Source organism: Pinus tabuliformis, chromosome 9, assembly GCF_031772625.1.
Source record: "Pinus tabuliformis cultivar Carrire ecotype Pingquan chromosome 9, CPIR1, whole genome shotgun sequence".
Classification (NCBI taxonomy): Eukaryota; Viridiplantae; Streptophyta; class Pinopsida; order Pinales; family Pinaceae; genus Pinus; species Pinus tabuliformis.
Genome location: NC_142307.1, coordinates 1,325,383,843 through 1,325,408,102, shown reverse-complemented (window position 1 = coordinate 1,325,408,102; position 24,260 = coordinate 1,325,383,843). Strand labels below are relative to the sequence as shown.

General features: G+C 36.5%; 1 protein-coding gene across 1 annotated transcript; it reads right to left on the bottom strand.

Moving 5' to 3' along the window:
- Positions 1 to 6,305: 6,305 nt before the first annotated feature.
- Positions 6,306 to 8,011, bottom strand: LOC149153412 (uncharacterized). The gene is made up of 3 exons (XM_089440494.1): positions 7,892 to 8,011; positions 6,931 to 7,860; positions 6,306 to 6,823 (listed from the first exon to the last, which is right to left on the bottom strand). Exons 2-3 carry the CDS (start codon positions 7,733 to 7,735, stop codon positions 6,744 to 6,746), a joined length of 885 nt encoding a protein of 294 aa, XP_089296620.1. The 5' UTR covers positions 7,736 to 7,860; positions 7,892 to 8,011; the 3' UTR covers positions 6,306 to 6,743.
- Positions 8,012 to 24,260: the final 16,249 nt, after the last annotated feature.

The window sequence follows — 24,260 nt, the reverse complement described above, 5'->3', positions numbered from 1 at the left end:
AAGATGAAGATAGACGTTGTCCTAAACATACCAATGGTGCCCTAGCCGCAGGCATATGGTGCCCTAGACGCAGGCCTAATGCGGCTGAAAAGGAGGACTGTTTTAAGGCCTAAAACAAGGCACCGATCTGTTGAAAGGAGGCCGAGGGTAGGCTGAGTTGAAGAAGTGTTGTTTGGGGCAGCAAAAAGGTGGGTTGTCGGTGACAGTGTGGCACTGTGATAGGCCGCAGTCCTAACCACCTCAAACTAGGGACAGCATGGAGAGTTTGAGGGTTCAAACATGCCCAAGACAACAGTGTTATTAAATGGGACAGTTAGGCTACATGGTGCTGCTAAGGCACATGGGATAGTAGCAAGGTATGGCAAGGCTAAGGGGACAACAGCAAGGTATAGCATGATTGTTAGGGACAACAGCTATAGCAATATATCTAGGTAGCAGTGGCAAGGGACATTTGCATAGTAAATGGGACAGCAAATGAATGCTAAGGCAAACATGGGACAGCAGCAAGCATGGACAGTATGGCAAGCATGGTGTTGCAAGCACATGAGACATGTTGTATGTCAACATGGTTCAGCATACCACATGGGACAATAGTGTGGCAACATGATGCAGCTATGGCACATGGGACAACTGTGGTAGCATGGTACAGTAATGGCACATGGGACAGTTGTGGCATCATGGTGCAACAATGGCACATGGGACAACAGTGTGGCATAAGGTGCAGCGATATGATGTGTACAGCATGGTCATGAGGTCCAGCATTGTGATGATTGGTGCAGCACAGTGAGGTGTAGCATGATGACGAGATGCAGCACAATGATAGGTGAAGGAGTCACCTTGGAGAATCAGTTGAAGCAGCATGTCCTCAATTGATCTCATGTATCATCTTCTTAGAGATGATCTATGCTCTTATCTAGATAAGTCAAAGTGTTGACTTCTGCTGTAAATGTACTATCTCTCTCTCTCTCTCTCTTTCTGTTGAACTATTGAAGAACATATAAGAAGAATTGATCAAGGGTTTCCCCACATTGGGGTTTGTCCCTGGCTAGCGCCACATCTTGTGTCCTCTTGTGTTGGCTTGTCTTCCGCGATTTATGTTTATGTTCTATCTGCAGTTTACTTTAATGTTGATGTGATTGTTAATATGGAAAAGATATTGAGCTAACTGTGAAAATTGAAATAAATTGCTCTAAGCATAGAACATACCTAAAATTAACAGTTTCCCCCTATTTTTGTGCGAAAATGCATCCATAAATCTATTCAACACGACCAATATGCGTGCTAAAACACAAATGTAGCTTGGCAATTTCACCTAAATCTGAGCAAACATGATTTTCCCATGATTTTGGCCATTGGGAAAGTTTAATTGCATCTAGAAAAAGGTTCAAATTAATATTTGGTTAGCACAAAGAGATCTTTCTGTAATTGGTTTCACATTTCATGTATAAATGAAAAACTAGTGAAACTTGCTAATCACTGTTAAATTTCAAACTTTCAAAGTTATATTGTGATATTAATACTAATAAAATTCATCATGAAAGCTCTAATTCAAACTTCATTATCAATAACATATTAGTCCATGTGAGTTTTTACTAGCTAATAGTCTTCGATGTACAAGCTAAGGTGTGAATAAGCTATACCACTACATAAATATCTAATGGTCTTCCTACTAATAATTAATGTTTAGGAATGCAACTTTTTGTCAATACTGAAGAACGCTAAAGAATTATATTCTTAGTATTGTGTTTGGGTTGAGAAGGAAGGTATGCAAATGGTCAAACAAGTAATATGGAAGTGTATAAAGGGTGTGTCAAGATATTGGCTAGACCTTCCAACTCCCCACGATTGAATACATGGTATAGATATAGATATGAAGTATTCTAGAACCAACGCAGGGATGCATTGCATGGATGTGGCTATGAGTATTGACACATTGGTTATTGACAAAAATATTTGATTGCATTATGAAAAAGCATGGTGTACTAAATATTGTAGTTTCATTCCATTTGGTATGATTAATTGCAGAACATGATTGAAGTGTTAGTATCATATAATTCTTAGGTCACTTCATGGATGGTTGTAAATGTTGTAATGAAAAGATGATGTGCAGGGATATTCAGTTGTTTGGTTGATTAAAAGTTTAGATAGATTGGATGAAGAATGATCTTGGATATGGCAATGAGTTGTAAGCCCACACTGAAAACAGAGTGCTACCACATGCCAGAGACCAACATTATAAAAATGAATTTCATCTTTGTCTAATATGATTTTTTTATGAAATAGAAATTTATAATGAGAATTATTATGATGTTGTTTAATGGTAATTGTATATAATATGGGGCAAACAATGACTATTGAAGTTGGATAGCTCAAGAAAAAGACCATTGTTATGACACTGGAACCCAATGATTACCACAAATTATTTGCTACAGACAAATTGTGGATGCCTAGCAGTAAGTTGGTGGTCTCCTCCTGCACAAATCTTAGCAAATATGGATTGGCTGAGGGAGTGTGTAACAGCAAAAGGAAATAGCTGAACTTGGAAGGTGAGTATAGCACGGAAGTTGCAACTTAAGAATGCATGTGGCATGATGGCTAAAGGAAAAATAGGGAGTTTATGCCAGAAAAGGGGAGCCAGCCATAGTGTGTGGAAACAACGATGAAAGACCAGTGAAAATCATTTTGAGTGCAATTGCAATTGGATTTCCTAGAGCCTCAAGTTAAGAGATTCCTAACTAGTCTATGTTGGGACTATGAAAGGGATAGAGATTGTTTGAGGGACTATGGTGCAAAGAAGGAAATTTCATCCCTCAAGTTGTCCAAAATGATGGGAAAGAGAGCTATGCCGTTGGAATTTATGTAATTGCTCTACAACTCGGTAACAGAGCTAGAAATTACATTTAAAAATACATTGTCATACCTGTTATGATCTTTCTGTTGAGAAATTGCCCAATAGCCTATGCAAAATGCAAACATTGTTGTGAGGACTCCATTCACCATTGGAATTCTCGGAGCCCCTCTCTGAGAGATCCCTGGTCAATCTGACCCCTGGAAGGGATAGGGATTATCTAATGAATCATTATCACCAGCAAAATGTCAAAATGGCACCTGTCACAATGGCATCTCTTTCAATAGATTCTTTTCTCGCTCTCAAGGAGGGTGTGAGGGTGTAATGATTATAGGAACCTCAAGACCCAGATAAGGAATGCAGGTTCTTGGACAACCATATCCCAAAGGTTCATCGGGTGGTTCAAACTGCGAAATAAATGGATACTGCAGAGGCACAGACACTGAAAATTCAGAGTGCAGGGAAAGGATCATCCAACGACTCGCATGGTTCTGAAGATAAATCCCATGAATCTAGTTATCTGCCCACGGGTAAACAGAAGCATACTTTTCAACCACATAGTATTCAGTGATAGCATCAATCATCCCTTCATGCTCTGCCTCACCTCAGCACCCGATCAACCCCCATCCTCCCGTGTCAAACTCTGATCGATGTCAAGCCCCTTTATCAGAGCAGCAGTAACCTGCTCAGGCAAATATGGTGCAGCAGTGTCCAGTTACATCCCTGCCATAGTAGCAAGCAGGACGAACTCCAGCAGCGTACTCTTGGTCAATTATACTCATCACAATAGTCATTGTCACTATATGGCCATCTGTCAAAATCTCAGTGTCAAGTGGAGTTCCATTTTAGCTTTGGCATTTGGCACTACAACAGTTTTGCGGCAGCAACACCACTTGCCAATAGCTGCTCTTCAGCAACAACATGAGTCACAGCTTCATTCCCTGGTGCAGCAACAACAACCACATCACCATCATATTTCCATCCCACATCAGCATCATATTTCTATCCCACAAGGCTCATTGTGCCCAGCCTGGTTTTCAATCTCAACAGAGGCCTTATTTAAAGCATACCATCAGTTCTATCTGGGACAATAAGCAACTCACTCTCAGAGACAACGAAACTGAGGATTAGAACAGCAGGGAACATCTCATCCCAATTACAGAGAACAGGGAACATTTTAACCCACTTACAAGCAACAGATCTTGCCCCATTTAGTACATGGGCAACATACTGCTTAGGCACTGCATCCACAGGTCAATGGTATGAGAGAGGTGAATTGATACACTGCAGGAAATGCAGTTGGCTCTCTCTTACAGCAATAGTTTTTGCCAAGTCATACACTATACTTTCATTGTTGACTCTTTAGAACAGATTCTCATTGTTAACCACTGAAGGAAATGCAGTTGGCTCTCTCTCACAGCAATAGTTTTTGCCTAGTCATACACTGTACTTTCATGGTTGACTCTTTAGAACAGATTCTCATTGTCAACCGCAGTGTTGGGCAAACTTTCTTTTTTCTTTTTCCATTCGGAGGTTCAACTTCCACGATTGCTTTGATCCAAGCCCTCTGGGAAGTCATCAGTGACTCACCGGCTACCACTTTGGGGGCGTACCTTTCAGCAAATCCAAGGTCATACTGCATTGGAATATGGCCAACTTGCTGAAAAACCCCCCAGCTAGCACAAGACAAGGACCGGAGGAGGCTGGCTTTGCCAATCCACTGGCCGAGTGAACTGGTTACTACACCAGCTGGTGGATCTGCAGCAGAACAAACATGATTTATGTCACTATACAGCAGACGGGGTATATTCATGCACCCTTGCTGGTTCTGGACATGCAGTATTCAATTACCACTGAACACAACTTTACACGCAAGGGGCATGTTGCAATCATCACGGATTTCAGCTCTTGGCGCCAAATGGCACGCAGGTTAGCCTATGTCACGGGCCAATGTAACTTATGTCAGATCAAAAAGCAATGGGTACCATTCTTCCTAAGATGGAAGGCCTAATCTGTAGACAGAATAAAGGCCACCTTGATACCATAGCCCTCACTGCCAGGAGCAGTAAAAGTTAAGCCTAACAACTTTGGGGATTTAAAAATATACTTAGAGCTTGGAAGAAAAGCGAGACATCGAGTACCAGCTGCATCGGAGCCACTCAGTACCTCCAAACAAACCCTTTTGTATCCCCAAATTTTTTTGTCTCAATACATTTCTGGAATTTTTCCCCCACGAGGGCTTTCTCCATTATTATGAAGTATGCAGTGATGGTCCATTTGACAGAAGCATACTGCAGCTACAAATGTGTGCTTCATGTAATTGTCAAAATAAGTATTAAAAGATGTTTTACAAGAACAGTGGTTGGAACTCTTAGCCTATGGTCCTGTATAACTGAAATTAAAAAAAATGCAGGCTCATGGTTCGGTCCACTCCATCGATCTGCTGTGCCCCCTCAGGTTATGGGGCCAGACATTTTTTTTCAAACAAAATTTGAGATTTGGTGCTAAGAATACCCAATTCAAAATCAAAATGAAAGTCCTTATAAACTTGGTCTTGTAGGAAACCGACCATAACTTTGCAGACCATATGGTCAAATGTACTCAACATACAAAATAAAATATAGAACAAGATATAATCTAATTCAGAGGCATTTGATGGGCAATAATTTCTTAGAACCGTCTGTTAAGCTATGCTGAAGGGCTAATCTAATCTTTACCAGAACTGAGGTAAGATCTTCCAGGATGTTAGAGCATCTTCAAAATGTTTAATAATCAAAGTTGAATCACCGTCACAGTGTATTTTCAGCATTGTAATGATCAAAACTCAATCAAACTTATAGTGAAATTTGCTTAAAAGGTTTAGTAAATAATTCATTTCCCTAGTTGTGTGGGTTCGAATTTGTGAAGACATGTTGTAACAGGCTTTATTGTAGAATTTATGAAATAATTGTAATAGCTCCTATTGTAGCATTTATGAAATAGTTGTAACCGTTTTTATTGTAGCACTTATCAAATAGTTGTAACAAGTTTTATTGTGACATTTATGAAATAATTATATCGGTTATAATAGTAGTAGTAGATATTTTGAAGTTACAGATTCTCTAAAAATTCTCATTCCAATTTTAAAAAACAAAAAAGAAATTTGCCAGTTAGATCAAAACGCAGTACTCATCTTAAAAAACAAAAAAGAAAATTGCCGGTTAGATCACAACGCAGCACTCATCATGCTTTCAGTTTGATAAATATAAGGGCATTGCAAATCCAGTGATGCTTGATATCAGTCACCGTTTTTTTTTTAAATACATAATAGCATAGTTTATCGACATATTATACCTTATTATGGTGAAAGGACATATGAGAGATGACAAATATAGGAGACACCATGGATATAAAAGCTAAAAAATGTATGGGATGCAAATAATCCACATAAAAACAGTGACAATATAAGTAACAAGGGTTTGCCAAAAGCTTTCAAACTTTATTCGATTAACATTAAAAATGTTTCAGAGAACAAATAATGATTAGTAGCCCAAGCTAATGTGGTTAATCTCAGACCTGCCTGAGTGTTGTTTTACTCTAATGGGCTACTTGGGTGGCTTTATACCCATTGTAGCTCCACAGCATGCCTCTGCTCATAAGCCATGAAAGCCAGATCTCCCAGCCTCAGCCAGGTCTTAAACGATCCCCAAGTAACGTTGCAATCTGTGTCTCCCAGTTTCGAATTGAAGACAAATTTAACTTGACTCAGGACCAACATAGTGAAAAGGTCTTCCCCAAGCCCAGCTTTCTGGCTTTGGAAAAAGGAACAATCGGGGGAATTTTCGATATCTTATGCCTCATATTGGGCATACAACGTCCTGAATCTCAACATAGGCCTGGCTCTTCCTTTCATTGATCAATTGCATAAACGGACTGTAAAGGCCACAGCTTGGGCCCAGAACTTAAGCCTTGCCTTGACCTCCTCTGGATGGTCCCCTGAAAACAGGAAAGCAATAGCTCAGATGAGAACAAATACATGTATTCTGAAACGTTAAATCCCCAAATGAGAGAAAAAGTATTATTATATTTGAAAGACAACCAACCTGGGCTAGAGATCTTCCAATTGGCAATGGAAGGCTGTGAACAGCTGCTGGCACTGTTGGAACATGCCTCAGCAGGAGAAGAAGACATGCCAGTATCTGTGCTAGAAGCAGGGGCCCTTTGCTGCTCATCCTGGAACCGCTGGCTCATAGAATAGCACAGCTCCAACGCAGGGAGGGTGTTGCAGAGCTCAGGAATCTCCTCATAGTTGAACCCAAAACCCAGATCCAGACACCCTTTCAGCTCATCTAAGTCCTCATCTGTAAGGCTCTTAGTCCTTGAAAAGGATTGTGAAGTATCAGTGCCTTCACATAAAGGGTCCGATTCATTTGAAATAGGTTCTTCCACAAAACCTTCCATCAAAATCTGGCCTCTCCTCCTCTCCCACAACTCCTCTTTGGGCTTTATAATTACATGATCAGCAGCATCCCTCATTTCGGGCTTGGTATTACTATAATCCATATCAATGGGCTTTGCTGTTCCATTTGGGGCAGACGAGGGCTTATGTTCCCTAAGTTGACACTTGTCTACTGGATCAAAATCATAGTTTGCTGCATCAAGATTAATGGATTCATCTTCATCAGAATCTTCTTCATTTTCTCTGTAATCTGTGTTAGGGTAATCCAAAAGCTCCCCACCACCTTCGCCTGAATCATTAGTAGCACCACCAAGTTTCTTAGGCTCTGAATCATATTTGTCAACTTGTGTAACTTGGAGGCCAGGTGGGGTTCGATCCATAGAAGAATACATTTCCTGCTTATCGAGTCCAGTCTCAGCCTCAGGCTTTTTGGCAGCTATTTGAGTCATTTTCAGTCCTACTCCTGTATCACAGACACACAGACCATTCGCCTTCTACTGCACTGCTCTGGCCTCACGTCTGTAGCTCAAGTAGCGAAATGACCTGGCCTTCCTTCACTTATCAGCGGAATGACCTGGCCTTCCTTCACTTATCAGCGGAATGACCTGGCCTTGCTCGTTTCCCGCAACGCAACGCAACCCAAGATACTGAAAAAATTTAAAAAGAAAATGCCATGCATGTAGTCAATGACAGCGCAGGCATTAGATGCACCCAATTCCGTCACTGATCATGTGCCCATGTGTTGTAAGTGCACCACACATAAAATGTTAACAAAAGTTAAACCTGACCAATCATATTCACTTTTGAGCATTTCAGTTTGTTTATTTAGATTGTGATATTTTAAATATTAAATATTATTTCTATATATTAAACATCATATAGTAAGTTAATGATTGATTTTTTATCTTTCTATCATATTTTTTTAAATGTTATATTAATTTTATTCAATAATAAAATTCAAAAGAAAAATAAGTCTAATTTAAGATATTAATGGAAAGAAGATATTTCAAATTCACACCTGTCACCCTATATAAGTGAAGAAAGTATCTAAACTTCTTCTAGAATACTATATTATTCTCATTCAACGGACAAAATATAAAAGACAATAATCCAATTATTAACTTACCGCATGATATTTCATATTTACCATCAGCCATAAATGTGAAAAAGTATCCCAAAATTTCCACTATGGGATGGAATTTGATGGGCAAATTTCCTGTCACCGTCAAATACAAATAAGAAATTTGTAAAACCGTAAGTTTTTTTTGTTGAAACTGTGAATATGGGTAGGGAGGTGCCGAAACCATCAAATTTAAAGGATGTATCTGTTTTGAAATTCCAACCCTGATAAGTAATTTGCAAAACCACAAGTTATTTTGTTGAAACTGTGAATATAAGTGGAAAAATTCGAAAACCATCAAATTTAATTGATGTATCTGTTTCGAAATTCCAACCCTAATATGGAGTAAGAAAGTATCCCAGACTTCCTCCTGACACCTGTACAAGACAAGGTATCCCAAATTTTTGAAACAGATTTGGTGCACGCCATCCAAACACAAGTAACATGCCCATCGCCAACTCAATCTTTCATTTTCATTGCCACGTGTTGTGTATATAACAAGTGATGGTCTTCCCCATTGTCTATAGTACCTTGTTTCATTCAATAAATTTCCTACAAACGACAACCTCACCGCCTCTACGTTTTAAATTTCTTTCAACGATAGTAGTTAAAATGAAGTGCAATCAAGCCTAATAGTTAGGCACATGATCACGTTGTTTTAATTTTATTGATGAAAATAGGTGCATTTTAATTTTTCTAATTTTTTTTGTTTTGTCTAATGGAATTTTACATTAAATTTTTTGTCTTATTATGAAATTTGGTTTTTTGTTTAGAGTTTTGAAAAACTTCTGTGATATTTAAATTATATATTTAATAGTTTAAGTTTAGGATTTTAATAAATTTTTATCAAATTTCTAAAAAAAACTAACAAATTGTGTTGAGAAAAAGAACATAAATTTTTATCAAATTTTTTAAAAAACCGTAACAAAGTGTATTTGGAAAAGGATCACAATATTTATAGCAACAAAAATATAAAATTTATTTTATTAATTATAAAATAAAATAAAATAAAAAGTTTCGTAACAATTATTTAAAAAGTTAAAGTAAAGTACACAATTAATTAATTTCATGTATGGAATTAAGATTCGATATCATGTGCAGGTATATGATAATATTATTATAATTTTAGTAATTACAATTTTATATATGATTTTTTTTTTAAATTTATATTCAGAAAATGTTGTCTTTAGTGCGATTTTTTGGAAGTTTTCTTGTGGGTTTTTCTGGTTTAATTTTAAATTCAGCAGGAATTTATTGAGATTACAAGGTTGAAAGGTAATCCTGCATAATGGAAGTGCCCTAGGGGTTTTTGAGGGTGCAATGAAAAAACCACTTTAAATAACACAAATTTTGCTGTCGGATGCCAGCGGAAAATCCAAAAAGTCATACTAAAGACAACTCATGAGAAAATTATTGAAGTTGAAAATCTTTTAGTTATGATATTAAATTGCATTTAATTTATTAAAATTTTATTTTTATTTTTTTGTATTTAGAAGTCAGGTTAATATTTAATATTCAAATAAATATAGAAGTAGAAGTATTCAATGTTACAAATACCAAGTTATTAGTCCTTACCAAGATAAGGTTCTAGCTATTCATTTGCCTCCTGACCATTATTACTTCAGCAATGACTAATGCAACTTTTAATGTTTAATTTTGAAAAATAATTATTTAATTTTCAATATTATTAAAAAATAAATTTCAAACATTTGATTGGACCAAAGGTTTTATTGCAACCTTTGCACAATATAATGCCATGTGGATAATTGCCTCGTATATTTTATACCATAATTTATGGATATAGTTGCAATATTTATGCATGATTTTTAGATATTTGTGTAGTGCTTTTTTATTTTTAAGCTTTGAAGGAAAACTATCCAAAAATAAATCCTTGAAAACAGCGCATACTCACGTAAATAACACATTTACCATCACTTACTTCCCACCATAATTTAATCAAGTCTTTGCATAAAAAATGTATAGGAATAATATGTAAATAAAATCCACCATTATGTTTACATGGGCACTTATGTAGGAGTAGCACTGTAAATGTGTAGACTTACTAGCGTTACTACCTACCAAAATTTATGCAAGTCTTGTGCCCAAGCAAGCAATTAGCATATCCACTTCACATCTCAATTTATTAGTTCCTAGCAAAGCAAGACTATAGGATTTGATTTGTCTATTAACCACTATTACTTTAGCATTGAGCAATGTAAGTTATAATTTTTTGTGCAATTTTTCCCATGGAATAAATTCTAATTTGAGTGGCACTGCCCTACAACACTTGTTTCAAGTAGTTAGATGTTGTATATACATAATGATGTATTTAAATTTTATAAATATCTTTTTACTTTGGAAAAGGAAGTTTAATAAAAACGAAAAATTAAAATTAAAAATTAAATATATTGTCTTTCAATTGTAATCAATTATATTTTAAAAAATATAAATAATAAGAGATAAATAAAAACTTACATAAATAGTGTTGTAATTATGAAACTATGGTTGAGATGAGAATTTTGTTTTCTTCTAACCACTTAATGTTTTGAATGTCAAATTTGATTAGTGTGATTGGATTTCGAGTGTTTTGTTATGTAAAATAACTAAGGTTTGAAACTCATTGTAGTCGAAAGGAGACACTAAAAAAATCAGCTATGTTAAGGGTTGTGTGATTTTGACAACTTAGATGTTCTCAGGCCATGGTTTCTTAGACCACAAGCTGGCCCCACAAGTCACGAACATGTTAGCAAACAAAAAAACTTAATGTCTTGAAAATAATGGTCAATCGAGTCTAACCCAGATTGTTTTATGATGGAGTGTTATCCTCCTCCCCGCTCGAGTTATGGTCTCATAAGTGATATATTGAACTCATAATGGTATATTGGTCTGATAACATTGAGCCTTCTTATTGACTTGCCTTGTGCTCTGAAGAATCCATGACTTATCTTGGGTAACATCCATGATATGAGGGGAAGTGTCTAGGGTTTTTTCCCAATATATGTTACATATAAAAATAAAATAAAAAGTTGAAAAGAATAAAAATTAAAACTAAAATATTAATTCCCAAGGTGTGTGTGTATGCGGAGTGGCAATTTCCACAACTTGAAATGAATGTAGCCTATTTAACACATGGCAAAGAGCAACCAACAAATGGCACTCTGCATGGCTCGAGGTACACCTATGCCTACAAAGTAATATGGTTTGTTCATGGGAGAGGGTTGAGGTAATGACCTATGCTACATGGGAGTCCGAAGAAGGAAATCCATCCTGCACTTAACTTGTAGGAGCGTTTGGGTGACAATTATGGCAACTATAGGAAGATTGATGGCATATCATGACACAGGATGGAGCAAGGTTGTTAAGAGAGGGTAGGTTGATGCTTATGTTGTTAACCATCGCATTGTATAATCTTGGTTTTCGTGGGAAATTCTTGGATTTTACAAACATTATATTTCTGGAGATGCTAAGTTTAGAAAGAAGGAATGCCAACACTAATTTGGTGATGGAGTTGTCGCTGCATGTAAGACTGTAAATAATCTTTTGTTGGAAATTGGTCAACTCGGGGTGCACTATCTCCAGTTCATTGCAAATTCAACAAAGGGGTATCAAGTTAGTTGTAACTATCATTTATATTTTGGACGGTTCTTCAATTGTGGATACTTTTCTCTAAGTGTTATATTGGAATTGTGGGTTCGTTATCTTTTGGTTTTTACTTCCCTTCCCTAGGGCTCTTAATTTTGGGAGGTGTGTTTTATATGGCCTTTTGATATTTCCATTCATGCATCACTCTTTTACCTTTCTCATATGGTTCCCTACATTGAGTGAGCTCTTTCTACTTCTCATCTTGTCATCCCTCTCTAGCCTACCTCTTATCTTTGCGGCTCCCCCTCCTAAGTATCCTCTTGTTTTTATCCGAACTCTTTCTATCTTTTCCATGGTATTTTTCCCCTTTCCTTCCCATGCTCCCCTTCTCGGGTTAACGCCTCCCTGGTCTCCCTACTACATGGTTAGATGTCACATCTCTTCTTCACTACGTGGAGGGATAAAAGGATGGTTGGGGCCCTCCTTTGCCTCTAACCTTCCTCCTCCCTCCACTGACCAGACCCAACCCTAATGAGAAGCTCCTGTTGTCCTAACTAGGTATAGAGGCATCATATTTGAAGTGGTCCAGAGAACAACCTCTTAAGTGAAAGATTACTAGGTCCAACAAAATAGAAGGTTTATTCCTGACAGACAAGTAGATAGAGAAACTAGTGAATGGATTCCTAATGTGGGAAGCTCTACTAGGGCTCACTCTTCCTCCTATATACATACTATCAACTTATACTAACACATCAAAACTCTCATGGGTAGAGTACTAACTTACAAAGCTAACACTCAACAAGAACTATTAATTTTCATGGGTCAAATAATGGACAAAATTGATAGGCTCAATAAGAAAGTCTCAATTTTGGCCAAGAAATTAGCAAACTAAGACTTCTTCTCTTCGAATAATAATAGTGAGCAACAACCACTAAACCTAGTGGAATCTCCAACTGAATCACGATAAAGCAAGCAAGCTTTTTTAAGGAAAATATTTATCATAGTGTAGCCATGGTCATTTATGTTATCTCATGGTTTATTTTATTTTCTAATTACAGTTTCATTTTGAAATATGTTATGGTAGTCCACAGAACATGTAATAGGAAAATTTTGAACTTATGCTACTAGTCTAGTTTTCCAAGTGACAGACCGATAACTAATAATGATTTTCTTTGTATGTATTTTTTATCATATTATAGAAAGCCTAATCTTACAAAAAAAAAGAAATAAAATGTTGAAAAATAAAGTATTTGGAAAAAAGATATTGTTGTATCCATCTCTAAAAAAATGGAGTTTTAGCTCAAAGGAAATGATCAAGCACTAAATATAATGGAAATATTATTATTTAAGATGCTACATCCACAAGCTAAAGAAATCCTCTTCAAATTTGGGTGAAAAATGTAAGACAAATAAGGTGATGACATGTATTTTTCACAGACTATTAATGTCATGTTCTTCGCCAATATCCTCACGACAAGTGGCAGGTGGAAAAACTGGAGCATGTGTTTCAATTCCTACTTTTAAAAATGGTTAAATGACAATGTTTTACCAACATGGTTTTATCTCAAATCCAATGGTGGATGCAAGGCATTGGCTGACAATTCTCATCACATATCAAGGGAAGATATATATATCTTTAAAGAACCTCCTTCTATAAATCTAAAATCACCCCAATCTACATGGTCAATTCTTGTTAATTGTAAAGGAAAACTAATCATTTGCAAAACCACCTTCCTTGCATCCACAAGTTGCCTATTTGAAGTGGATCCACAATAGTTTATGCTAATGCTAGTTATGAGATAATCCAATGCATCAGGGGTCCACATCACCTAAACATAAAACAAGAATAAGACATTGTTCAATCAACATTAATAATCATAAATTTTCTTCTCTTGCAAATAAAGGTGGTCATGTTATGATAGAAGTTGTATTAGGAAGTTTGAACCCCACATGTGTTTAACGTGGGAAAGGTTCAATAGTTGGAAAATTCATTGCAAGCATAATCTAGCAATAAGGTATTGTCCAACTTCAAGGCAATTTTATAGTTGCTTTTCTTTATAATTAGTTATATTTTGATTTCAAAGAACCTTAGTTGAATGCACTATGGCTTCCAAGTGAAAAAATGTCTCTTCTACTAAGTTCATTACTCATAACCCCAACTCTGAGCACCTACCTACTGAAATGGAGATAGTTTTGAACCTTGACTTACTAAGAAAACATCTTATCAACTCCATTAAGCTATTTACAAACAATTTAAAGATGCTTATGATAGCTTTCCTACTTAGAAATGTGGTCTTACTTAGGAAATTGTTCTACTTACCCATTCCTTTTTTTATTTTATCTTTATGTGTGAAAACCTTTATAACCCAACTAAGATAGTTGTAATGTCTTTTGATGGTTCTTGAGTGATTTTTTTAGTTAGCCTTGATGCCATTTCCAAGGTGTTATTGTTGTCAAATAATTAAGCACTCTTAAATGAGGATGCCCTAGGTACAAATTTCAATTCCTTGACTTCAACACAACTTGTTGGTGAGGTTTTTTCCAATAGGATAAAATATCTCTATGATTATCCTACCCTTCTAAGTTGTTGTATTTTTAAATTTGTCTCAATAAACAATTTCTATGACTTGTTGATATTGGGGTGTAATGATGATGGCATAATTGATGGAGTTGTTATAGGGTTCATAAATAACATTGCACAAGCAACAAGACCTAACTATTCCAAGTATTTATCTAACATTATACATAGCCAATTGGTCTAGTTTCTTTCTTTGATGTGTTTCATATGCCAACCTTACCTGATTTCTCTCATGATGTACTTTTAGTTCTCTCATTTCGAACATTTAGAGTTAAATAAGGTTGATCCACATGGTAGCTCACTTCTTGCAATATAATGAACACAAATTGTTAAATGACAAGGTCAAAAATTGGTTTTAAAATATTTGTAGACCAATTCATGTATATTTTCTACACAATTTTCCATAATGAGCATCTATCTAGGTTATTCATAGAATGCAAATAGCAACTTTAGTTAAGTCCTGATTGTAAGGTAAGGGATTAGTACCTTTTTGAAGAATGCATTGCTCTCAAAAGTTATGGTTCAAATATTTAACAATACTTACTCACAGTGTTCATAACCCAAAGAAAATTTCCATGGAGTACATTAAACACAGGCTAAACTGTTTTATCTAGGAAGCAAAAAGTTACCTTTTCTTTACATCTTGAATATTTTTTTTTGTCCTAGTCAATAGTAAGTTTTTTTTACATGTGTTAGAAAAGATGACACAATTTTTTAATTTTATGGAAGGAAAAAATTAGCATTATAATCCATATCATATAATTTCTAACCTATGGGTCAGAAGTAGTGTTATCCCTTACATTCATTATGCAAAACTAGATATATAAAAATTAGTAAAGAAAGAAAGTTGGGTAAAGGTCCAAGAATTTTTGCAAGGGCGACATGTGTTTTTTTGGGTATGTGTTATATTTTTTGCATGACTTATATGCACCACAAAAATGGGGGTCCAAAAGGGGGTATTTTAGCCCCCCTGATCTGGAGGTATGGAAGGGGATAGAACACCCTTGCATGAGATTTGGGGTAGCGCCCTGAGGAATTTTTTTTGGGCGATTTTTTGTGTTTTTTTTGCATTTATCGACCCACAATTTTGCTAAAAGTGGTTTTGTGATGCATGGTGGTTTTTCCCATGGTTTTGTAGTTTCATTTATGGAACTACAATTGGATTAGTAGTTGATGTACGTTGCAAGATGTATATTGTATTGTAACATTGTACATAAAACATAATGAAAAAAAACTTACTAGTTTTCCCGAGTTTCGACTTCCAAGGTAAAACTTTTGTGTAAATTTGTGTTTGTGCCATTGTATCTTTTTTGTTTTTTATTAGGAATATGTTTGTAGTGATTAATTGTACATGGTTAAAACTTATAATTTTGTTACGCATGAAGAAAGTAGTAAAAAAGGAAACAATTAGTAGCAAAATGTGGAATCTAATGTCTTTCAAGTTGATGTTGATCAACCTTAACTAAGGCAAACATTATAGCAAATTGCATTACCACTATGCAAAGAAATCCAAATGGATGTGAATCAATGTTGGATATGGACTATGTTATGGACACCCCTAACAAGCAGGACATGTTGAAAAAGAGGATAGGAACATAGAAGCCAAGTCAGTGAGATGTAATTCAAACCAATGAAGCAACCCATAAGAGGATTATAATAGAGATAGAATCAAAGGAGAAAACAATGTTGAAATAGATGAAAGCTAGAAAAGATATGACAAAGATGCTAGTAACCATATTTCCATTGTTCAAATCCTAGCAACTAGTAAATCAAAAGAAATGTCACAAGATATTGTAAGTATAAATGAGTTATCTAAATCAACATGTGAAAAGGATATCGATATTTTAATTGATATTATTTTAACTAAGAGGCGGTCAAATTATTCAGAGGAAAATTTGTATCTCAAATGAGTCATGAGAGGTTGGCACCTCCCAAATTGTTGACTTCAATAAATTATGATAAAAGCACATTTGGTATGGCTATTTTGCAGCCAGAATTATATAAGACTAAAGTTGATATTAATGCCCATGAATGTGATAGCACCAAGGTTAATTTTGATTTAGATAAAATGTACGTGGTTGAAAAACTAAAATGGCATAAAGAAATAGGAAATGGTGTGTCAAGAGATCTAATATAATCTATAGCTAATGTTACAAAGCTGAGAGGAATTGTAACTAAATTGGAAAATTAATTGATGCAAGAGAAAATTGTTAACATGGATACATTAGTGAACATTCATGATCTTGAGAGAAGAGTGATTTGTCTTAGGAAGATCCAAACAATAAAGATGTCAAATTGTTGGCATGGAGTTCAAACCTAGGGTTTAATGTACTTGGTCAACAAATACCCTACAAACATCATCATTTTCAATCTCCAAATGCTGGAGAATAATGAAACTAATACACTTACAAGAATTTCAAAACCATTAGATTGAGATCCTCAACAAAAGATGAAGTATTCTAACATGAAAATACGATATTCATATATCACACAATCACATAAGGATTCATGAAATATATATCAAATACTCTACTAAACAACTAAATAGTACATTCATCATAACACATAAGACTCATGGAAGCCAAAATTGGAAAGATATTCCATTAATTCATCCTAAAAATAGCCTCTTTAGATGACAGGAATCTAATAGATTCGTTTCGATAACATAGATTACAATGCAACAACAATATCTTACAATAGGGTAGGCATTGAAATTGCTAAGGTAGCATCTACTTGGGTGACCTTTGTATTAGGCACTTTTGTACTAGTTCCCACCTCATTGGTGCATTGGTAGCTTGAATAGATTCATTTCACAGGGTTGTTGAAATGGACTATGTCGCGAGAGTGGTGATGTTGGGCACAATATCTATTTTAGGAATGTTTATGTTGCTTGATTCTAGTGGATTAGACTCTTCCTCACTAAAAGGATCGGTGATCCTCTAGTTCACTAATGTTGGTATAGAGGTCTCAACTTGATCTCTATCTTGTTGTTGTAACTCCTTTAACGTAGTGTTGGTCTCTTTTCCTTTAGACTAGGATGGACCCAACGATGGTGAGATGCATTGATTTTTGTTCTATGTAGCTCATTATGCCTCGTTTAGTTTGCATTTTTCTTGATTTTTCTTAGTGTGCAATTCCAATACTTTGACGTCCTCAATTGGATTGGGACGAATATCAACGAAATAGTTATGAACTATGCCTAGGTTCCTACTCTATGATGCATAATGGGAGATTCTCCAGCTCAATGGACCGATTTGCAGATGGGGCAATATAATTTTTGTGCATATTAAGTTTAAAAAAACAAACAAACAAACAAACAAACAAAAACAAACAAAAAAACAAACAAAAACAAAAAAAACAAACAAACAAACAAACAAACAAACAAACAAAAAAACAAAAACAAAAACTCCATACCTCTCCATCATCTCCATGATGTTGCACAAAACCTGAATAGCTTCAAAAGTTGTCTAAATCATCTCAATATACCATTGAGAAAGTCACGGAAGAGATTTTCTATTTCTCTTGCTTACTAGTCATCTATTGTATAATGCAATAACATGTTTTAACCATAGTGTCGTTATGATTCCATATTTTATGGCAACTTCCATGAAATCAATGCCATTAAAAGGAGACTTGTCTGTAGTGGAACTCATTCCCATGGTGTTAAACATCCAATTAGTCTCAGATATAATTGTTCATTAGGTGGCACCAATTCATTTTGATGCCCTGGACACACCTATCCACTGTGAGCATGATCTATGATGGGAATTCACCCTTCCTACATTTATGAATGATATTTTCTATTAATAGCCGAAAGGGACTCCACTCAGTCAACCTGTGTCATAGTGCCTATGTTTGTGGGATATTAACAAATACCTCTAATCTCATTAGATATTGGTAAAAACTTCCAAAAATCCTTTTGTTAAACCCCCCTCCAAATACATCTTTCTAATAACAATAACCCATATTTTTTATTAGATACTAACCACCCCATTTCTTACCACCAAATACCCATAAACCCACATACCCCACATCATCCACCGATACCTACAAAATCTCCTGCCCCACATTCCTACTATTGCCAAGATGCCTTCTTCTTGCTTGTCCTCTACTCCTTTATCGCTTCCTAATCGATTAAAATTGTTACCCTTCCTCTCCTCATCAAATTCTATCAATTCTCTTACCTATCATTAGGATTCCATATCTTCACCTCCATATGTCTTCCTACAATCTCCATCTACCTCTCCTTTAGTCTTCTTTTCATATCAATATTGTTTGGCTTTACTCTTTAGGATCCATCATTTCAACCTCTTTCTAATCTTATCTCATCTTTTCCTCCCTCTCTTCATCAGCGTAGGGTCTTACTCCACCATTTGGTCAGTATCCATCCTCATCAATCCCTTCTCCATAACTACCATATTAATCCATAATGGAATTTGTGCTAAGAACCTTCCTCAAGGACTGGTGTCAAATTTTATTTCGGCGTTATTAAAGGACTCACTACATTCCACTACAAATTTAACCAGATAAACCTCTTCCACTTGCTCGAACCAAAATTCAATGGCTTGAGTCCACTTTTTATTGAGGTTGTTTACCGTGTTGATCATTTTTTGACTCATACCATCAATTCTTGACCCCTTCCTAATGAATTAATGGGCGTATTCCATTTTAACCACCCTTGGAGTAGGTAAGGGAACTAAACAAAGTAAATTTCACAAATACTGGAGTAAAATACCTTTGCTTCTATTTTTGAGGGTCAATCCTTAAGTTCATGGTCTCTTGTCATGCAAAGTCTCCTTCTTTTTTACAAAACAATAGTGTATCTCCTTCTATGAAAGTTTACAGCTTGTCCCTCATCCTCAATAAAGATCACAACCATTCAAGTCCCAACAATGGAACCAATTGTTGGCATAGGGTTCAAACCCAAGGTTTGAGCTCCTTGACCAATAAATACACAATAAACATTGAAATTTTCAATCTCCAAAGCATAGATAAGGTCCCAAAGGAATTTTGGAATCATTAAATCATGTTCCTATCCAAAATATGAGGTATTCCAATGAGAAAGGAAATTTTTCATATCTCACACAGTCACGTAAAGCTTCATGAAAGATCCATCAATGACTCTACAAAACGACAAAATAATACATTCATTAGAACACATAAGACTCATGGAAGCCTAAACTAGAAAAATCTTCCAGAAATTCATCCTATAAATATGATCTTTACATGAAAAACATCCAACGGGTTCATCTCCATTATATAACTTGAGAACTCTACAAATGATATGGAATTGGAGGAGAACTTCTCCTTCCTAAGAACTTATTGTCCTCTGACGCTTTGTAAGTAAAAATGGGTCTTATGTAAACACAAGTTTTATGGTCTCTTCAAAGATAATGAGTTAGATTTCATGTGAACTTTAAATAAGCAACATATCATCATTTAACTCATAAAGGCAAACGTGAAGAGGGACAACATGAAATTTGGTGACAGAGTTCACCCCTCCTATGCTACATCTCTAGGCCTACTAACACAGTTAGACCACTCCATATATTTCAGTGATAAAGAGTACATAAAGTGTGCTGACAAAAAGAGTGGCTAGTTTCCCCTTCAAGGAAACACTCTCCTACAAAGAATGCTCACTCTAAAAAGCATGACAACCTACAACCAGTCATGAAACAATCAACAAGAAAAAGGCTCTCACATAAATACCATGTACTCCATTTGAAAATGAGCATAACAAGTACAACAATTCCACATTGAAGTACTAAAAGAGAAATTTCCTCAACAAGACATAATGAGAAAAGAGAAACATAAGTTGCACCATAGATTTCACAGTTGCTGCAGATAACATATGAAGGTTGGAAAACCCCTACAAGGTCATCCCCATGCTCAAAAGCCTTCAAAACCTACTTCAGCCTACTGATTGATCCTAACACCCATAGACTCAAACCTACAAAAAGTCGCTTCAGAAGTGCTCCAATCAATGAACATAGGCTTCCATTGGATTCAAAATGTCCAAAAACCCATATTTGGACTGTCCTTGAGCTCCACAAGGCCAACAACTCATCAAGTTATGGCTCTCCCAAGTTTATGTTGCTATTCATCCTCCAAATAGGATGAACCTACTAAGCGAACGACAAATCTGCCCTTAAATCCACTCAAAAGGCGAAAAATTTGCCCGCAATAGGTGAAAATTGTCAAACAATTAATGTTGCTAATGACCCTTAGATGCAATATTAAGGCCACATGGGCACCATAAGGCCGAGGGTTGGGCCAACAACCTGCCCCCAATAGCCTAGGCCCCAAATCGGTCAGGTTGTTGGTCATGTGGACGTTAATGTGGTCGGGGGATGTGGCTAACCACCTGCCCCTCTCGCACTACCCTACATTATTCCACCAATAGTTCTGCACCATCAATGTGGGCAGGGGCTAGGGCTAACCGCCCGCCCCCGCCACTGGAGCCCACTATCTCTTCATCGAGGTCACATCAACTATGATGGGACCTGGGGCTAGGGCATATAGCCCCGCTCCCTATGCCAAGCGCCTTAATCACTATAAGCTCGATCTTGTGGGTGAAATACGACTGGGGCTAGACTTAAGTTTAGCCCCTCCCATTCTACACTTGGAGGTCTTGCGCCAAGGTCATGTGAGGAGTAATGTGACCAAGGGTTGGGGCTGATCCACAAGACCTCTCCACCAGCACTCTCCCTATTCATCTCCTGTGTTCATGTGGATTCTGATGTGACCAAGAGCAATGGCTTAGTCCTAGCCCCTCTCCCCCAACGCGCCTTTGCATGGTCCTGAACAATAACTCGTGCCCATTGTATGTTAAGTAACATGAGCATGGTGTAGTGATAAGACTGGATAGTGTTATATGGCAGGTCATGAGTTCGATCTTGCATGACCTGTGGATCAAAACACCAAAATTCTAACCAATCACGAGGTGCCATGTGGCGGCCTCTAGTTGGGCCACGTGGCATCTTCTCATTGGACCACCACAACCAAAGTTCAACCAATAAAATTGTGACAATCGTTGCATGTACGATCACGCCACTTGGAAAGTCAGTATTAGTCTTGTATACCCTATTGGAATGCTGAAGTGATCATGATATTAGTAGTGCGGACTGCCCAGTCAGCCCACCTGCAAATTTTTTTGCTATCGACCAAAAACTTCATAACATCACAACTTTGTCATATGACATTAGATTGTGACGATTCAAGTGTCATTGGAATCATACCAATGAACACTACGACTTGATGTCAGTTTTGAAAGATTTTGGGAACTTTAATTTTTTAGCTAAATTTTGATCTCCAGATCATACCTCCCCACTAGGAACTTTTGGGCTCCAAAATTTTATCTTCTCCTAGCAAACAAAATGAGGAAAAAGTTCAAAACTTTCCAAATATCAATCCTTAATGTTTTATTTTCAATTGGTGCCTTCAAGCTCCAATAAAGGTACTCCACCCATCCTTTACGTGAAGTTTTCACCTTCCCGTCAAGAATCAAGCCACAATTCTTATAGTCATGCAGAAACAAAAACATTGATGGATGGAATCTAAACATTCTCTCCCAAACCATCTTTCAAGGCTCAAACAAATTCATCTTGAAGTTCCATTGTTGAAGACAAACTTGACTTTCCATCTTGGAAATCAGAAGCAATTCAATGCTTTCCATGCACTGATTCAAACTTTGCTTTACTGTCCTCAAACTGTGCTTGTACACAAAAGTACTCTGGCTGCAATAATTCAATGACACATTTGGCTTTGTCCACAAAAACATAGTCATTTCTTGTACAATATTTATCAAAGATTTCATTCACAACAAGCTTCATCTTGAACACTTGTATCGGTGAGTACATGACGCAACTGTAGACAAACCGGACGACAAACACCTTTCATCCCAAAAGTTCTTAAAGATTTGGACTCGTAAACAAACCAACATAACATGTCATGTCAATGAAAAACATACTTGTTTCAAATAGTGATTATTCTTGTTTCACTTTACAAAGTACCCAAAAATAGGTAATGACAACAACAAGTATTTACATTTTACAAAGCAACAAACTATACAAACAATCTACCCAATCTTTGCCTCTCCTAGTCTTATGGGTTCTCTTTCTGCATCTATTCTACTTTGAAGGTTTCCTTAGGAACTATGACAATATCCTCTTTGCCACCTATTTCTTTCCTTTCATTGGTTTGCATAACCTCTTTATCCTTCTTGGGATGAAGTTTCCAACACCTTTCATTCCCGTGCCCATGCATGTTACAATGGGTACAAAATTACTTTCACTTGCCCATCGACAAGGAAGTTTTCAAATGTGAGGGAGGTTCTTCATGCTTGATGGCAAGAATTTGGTCCATTCTTTTGACCATAACCTTGTGTTTCTCACAATCAACCACACAATGGTCAACTACATCACAAAAAGTGCAAGGATACATGTCCCACAAATAATAAAAATTACCAATATTTGGAAAATTCCCATGACATTTATACATGTCCCTTGGGCTGTAACTTTGACGATGTGGACTGGACGATGATATGCAAAGTCCTTTGAAGCATTCATCTCCCTTAGGAGACAAATTGACATTATCACTACCATCTTGGTGTGGCATATCCTCATCTAATGATTTCTTTGCCTCTAATAGTTTAGAACACTCTCCAAACTCTTTATGACCATATCCCAATCCTTGATATTTTGGTATCTCTTTCACCATGATAGGATTAGTGATTCCTTGGGCACTGATTCTGAGGCCTCCTCCCTCATAACTGATCTGAGCTAGCAGCTTCATACCAATGCCTTTAGTATGCTTTTTCAAAGGCTGCAAAAGATGTGTTATTAACATAAATTGAAGGATTTGAAATAGACATGTTGATTACCTCCTCGGACTTTCCACCCATATTTTCTGCTTTAGATGTTGATGATGAATTTGAAGATGACTTAAGCCACCCACTTTTACCAACATGCATATAATGAGAATCTTTGAGATTTTGACAAAAATCGCTAGCATCGTTCTCCACATAGGGTCCATAACCTATGTTTGGACCATGCCCACAAATTGGTTTCACTTTCGAGGTATTATTTGCTTCTTCTGGAGTGGAACTCTCACCAACTTGTTCCTCAAGCACATGCTGCAAATGAAGGCGCATATGCCTCTTCTCCTCTTTAACAATTTCAAGCATTCTCCTCAATTCAACATTCTCCATTCAAAGAGACAAGTTCATCTCCTTTAGATCTTTGAGACTTTCCATCTTCTTGCCCATTCCTACAACTTGGTCAGAACCAGATTTGATACCAATTGATATGGAATTGGAGGATAACTTCTCCTTCCTAAAAATTGACCGTCCTCTGATGCTTTGCAAGTAAAAATGGGTCTTATGTCAACACAAGTTTTATGGTCTCTTCAAGGATAATGAGTTAGTTTTCATGTGAACTTTAAACAAGCAACATATCATCATTTAACTCATAAAGGAAAACATGAAGAGAGACAACACATAATTTGGTGACGGAGTTCACCCCTCCTGGGCTACATCTCCGAGCCTGCTAACATAGCTAGACCGCTCCATAGATTTCAGTGATAAAGAGTACATAAAATGTGCTGACAAAAAGAGTGGCTAGTTTCCCCTTCAAGGAAATATTCTCCTGCAAATAACTCTCACTCTAAAAATCATGACAACCTATAGCTAGTCATG

What these genes read in the sequence shown, in the direction of transcription:
- LOC149153412 (XM_089440494.1), bottom strand. Translation starts at nt 7,735, where the DNA reads ATGACTCAAATAGCTGCCAAAAAGCCTGAGGCTGAGACTGGACTCGAT. An exon ending in TTGGAAGATCTCTAGCCCAG is followed by an intron (nt 6,824 to 6,930) that starts GTTGGTTGTCTT and finishes TCCTGTTTTCAG; the next exon opens with GGGACCATCCAGAGGAGGTC.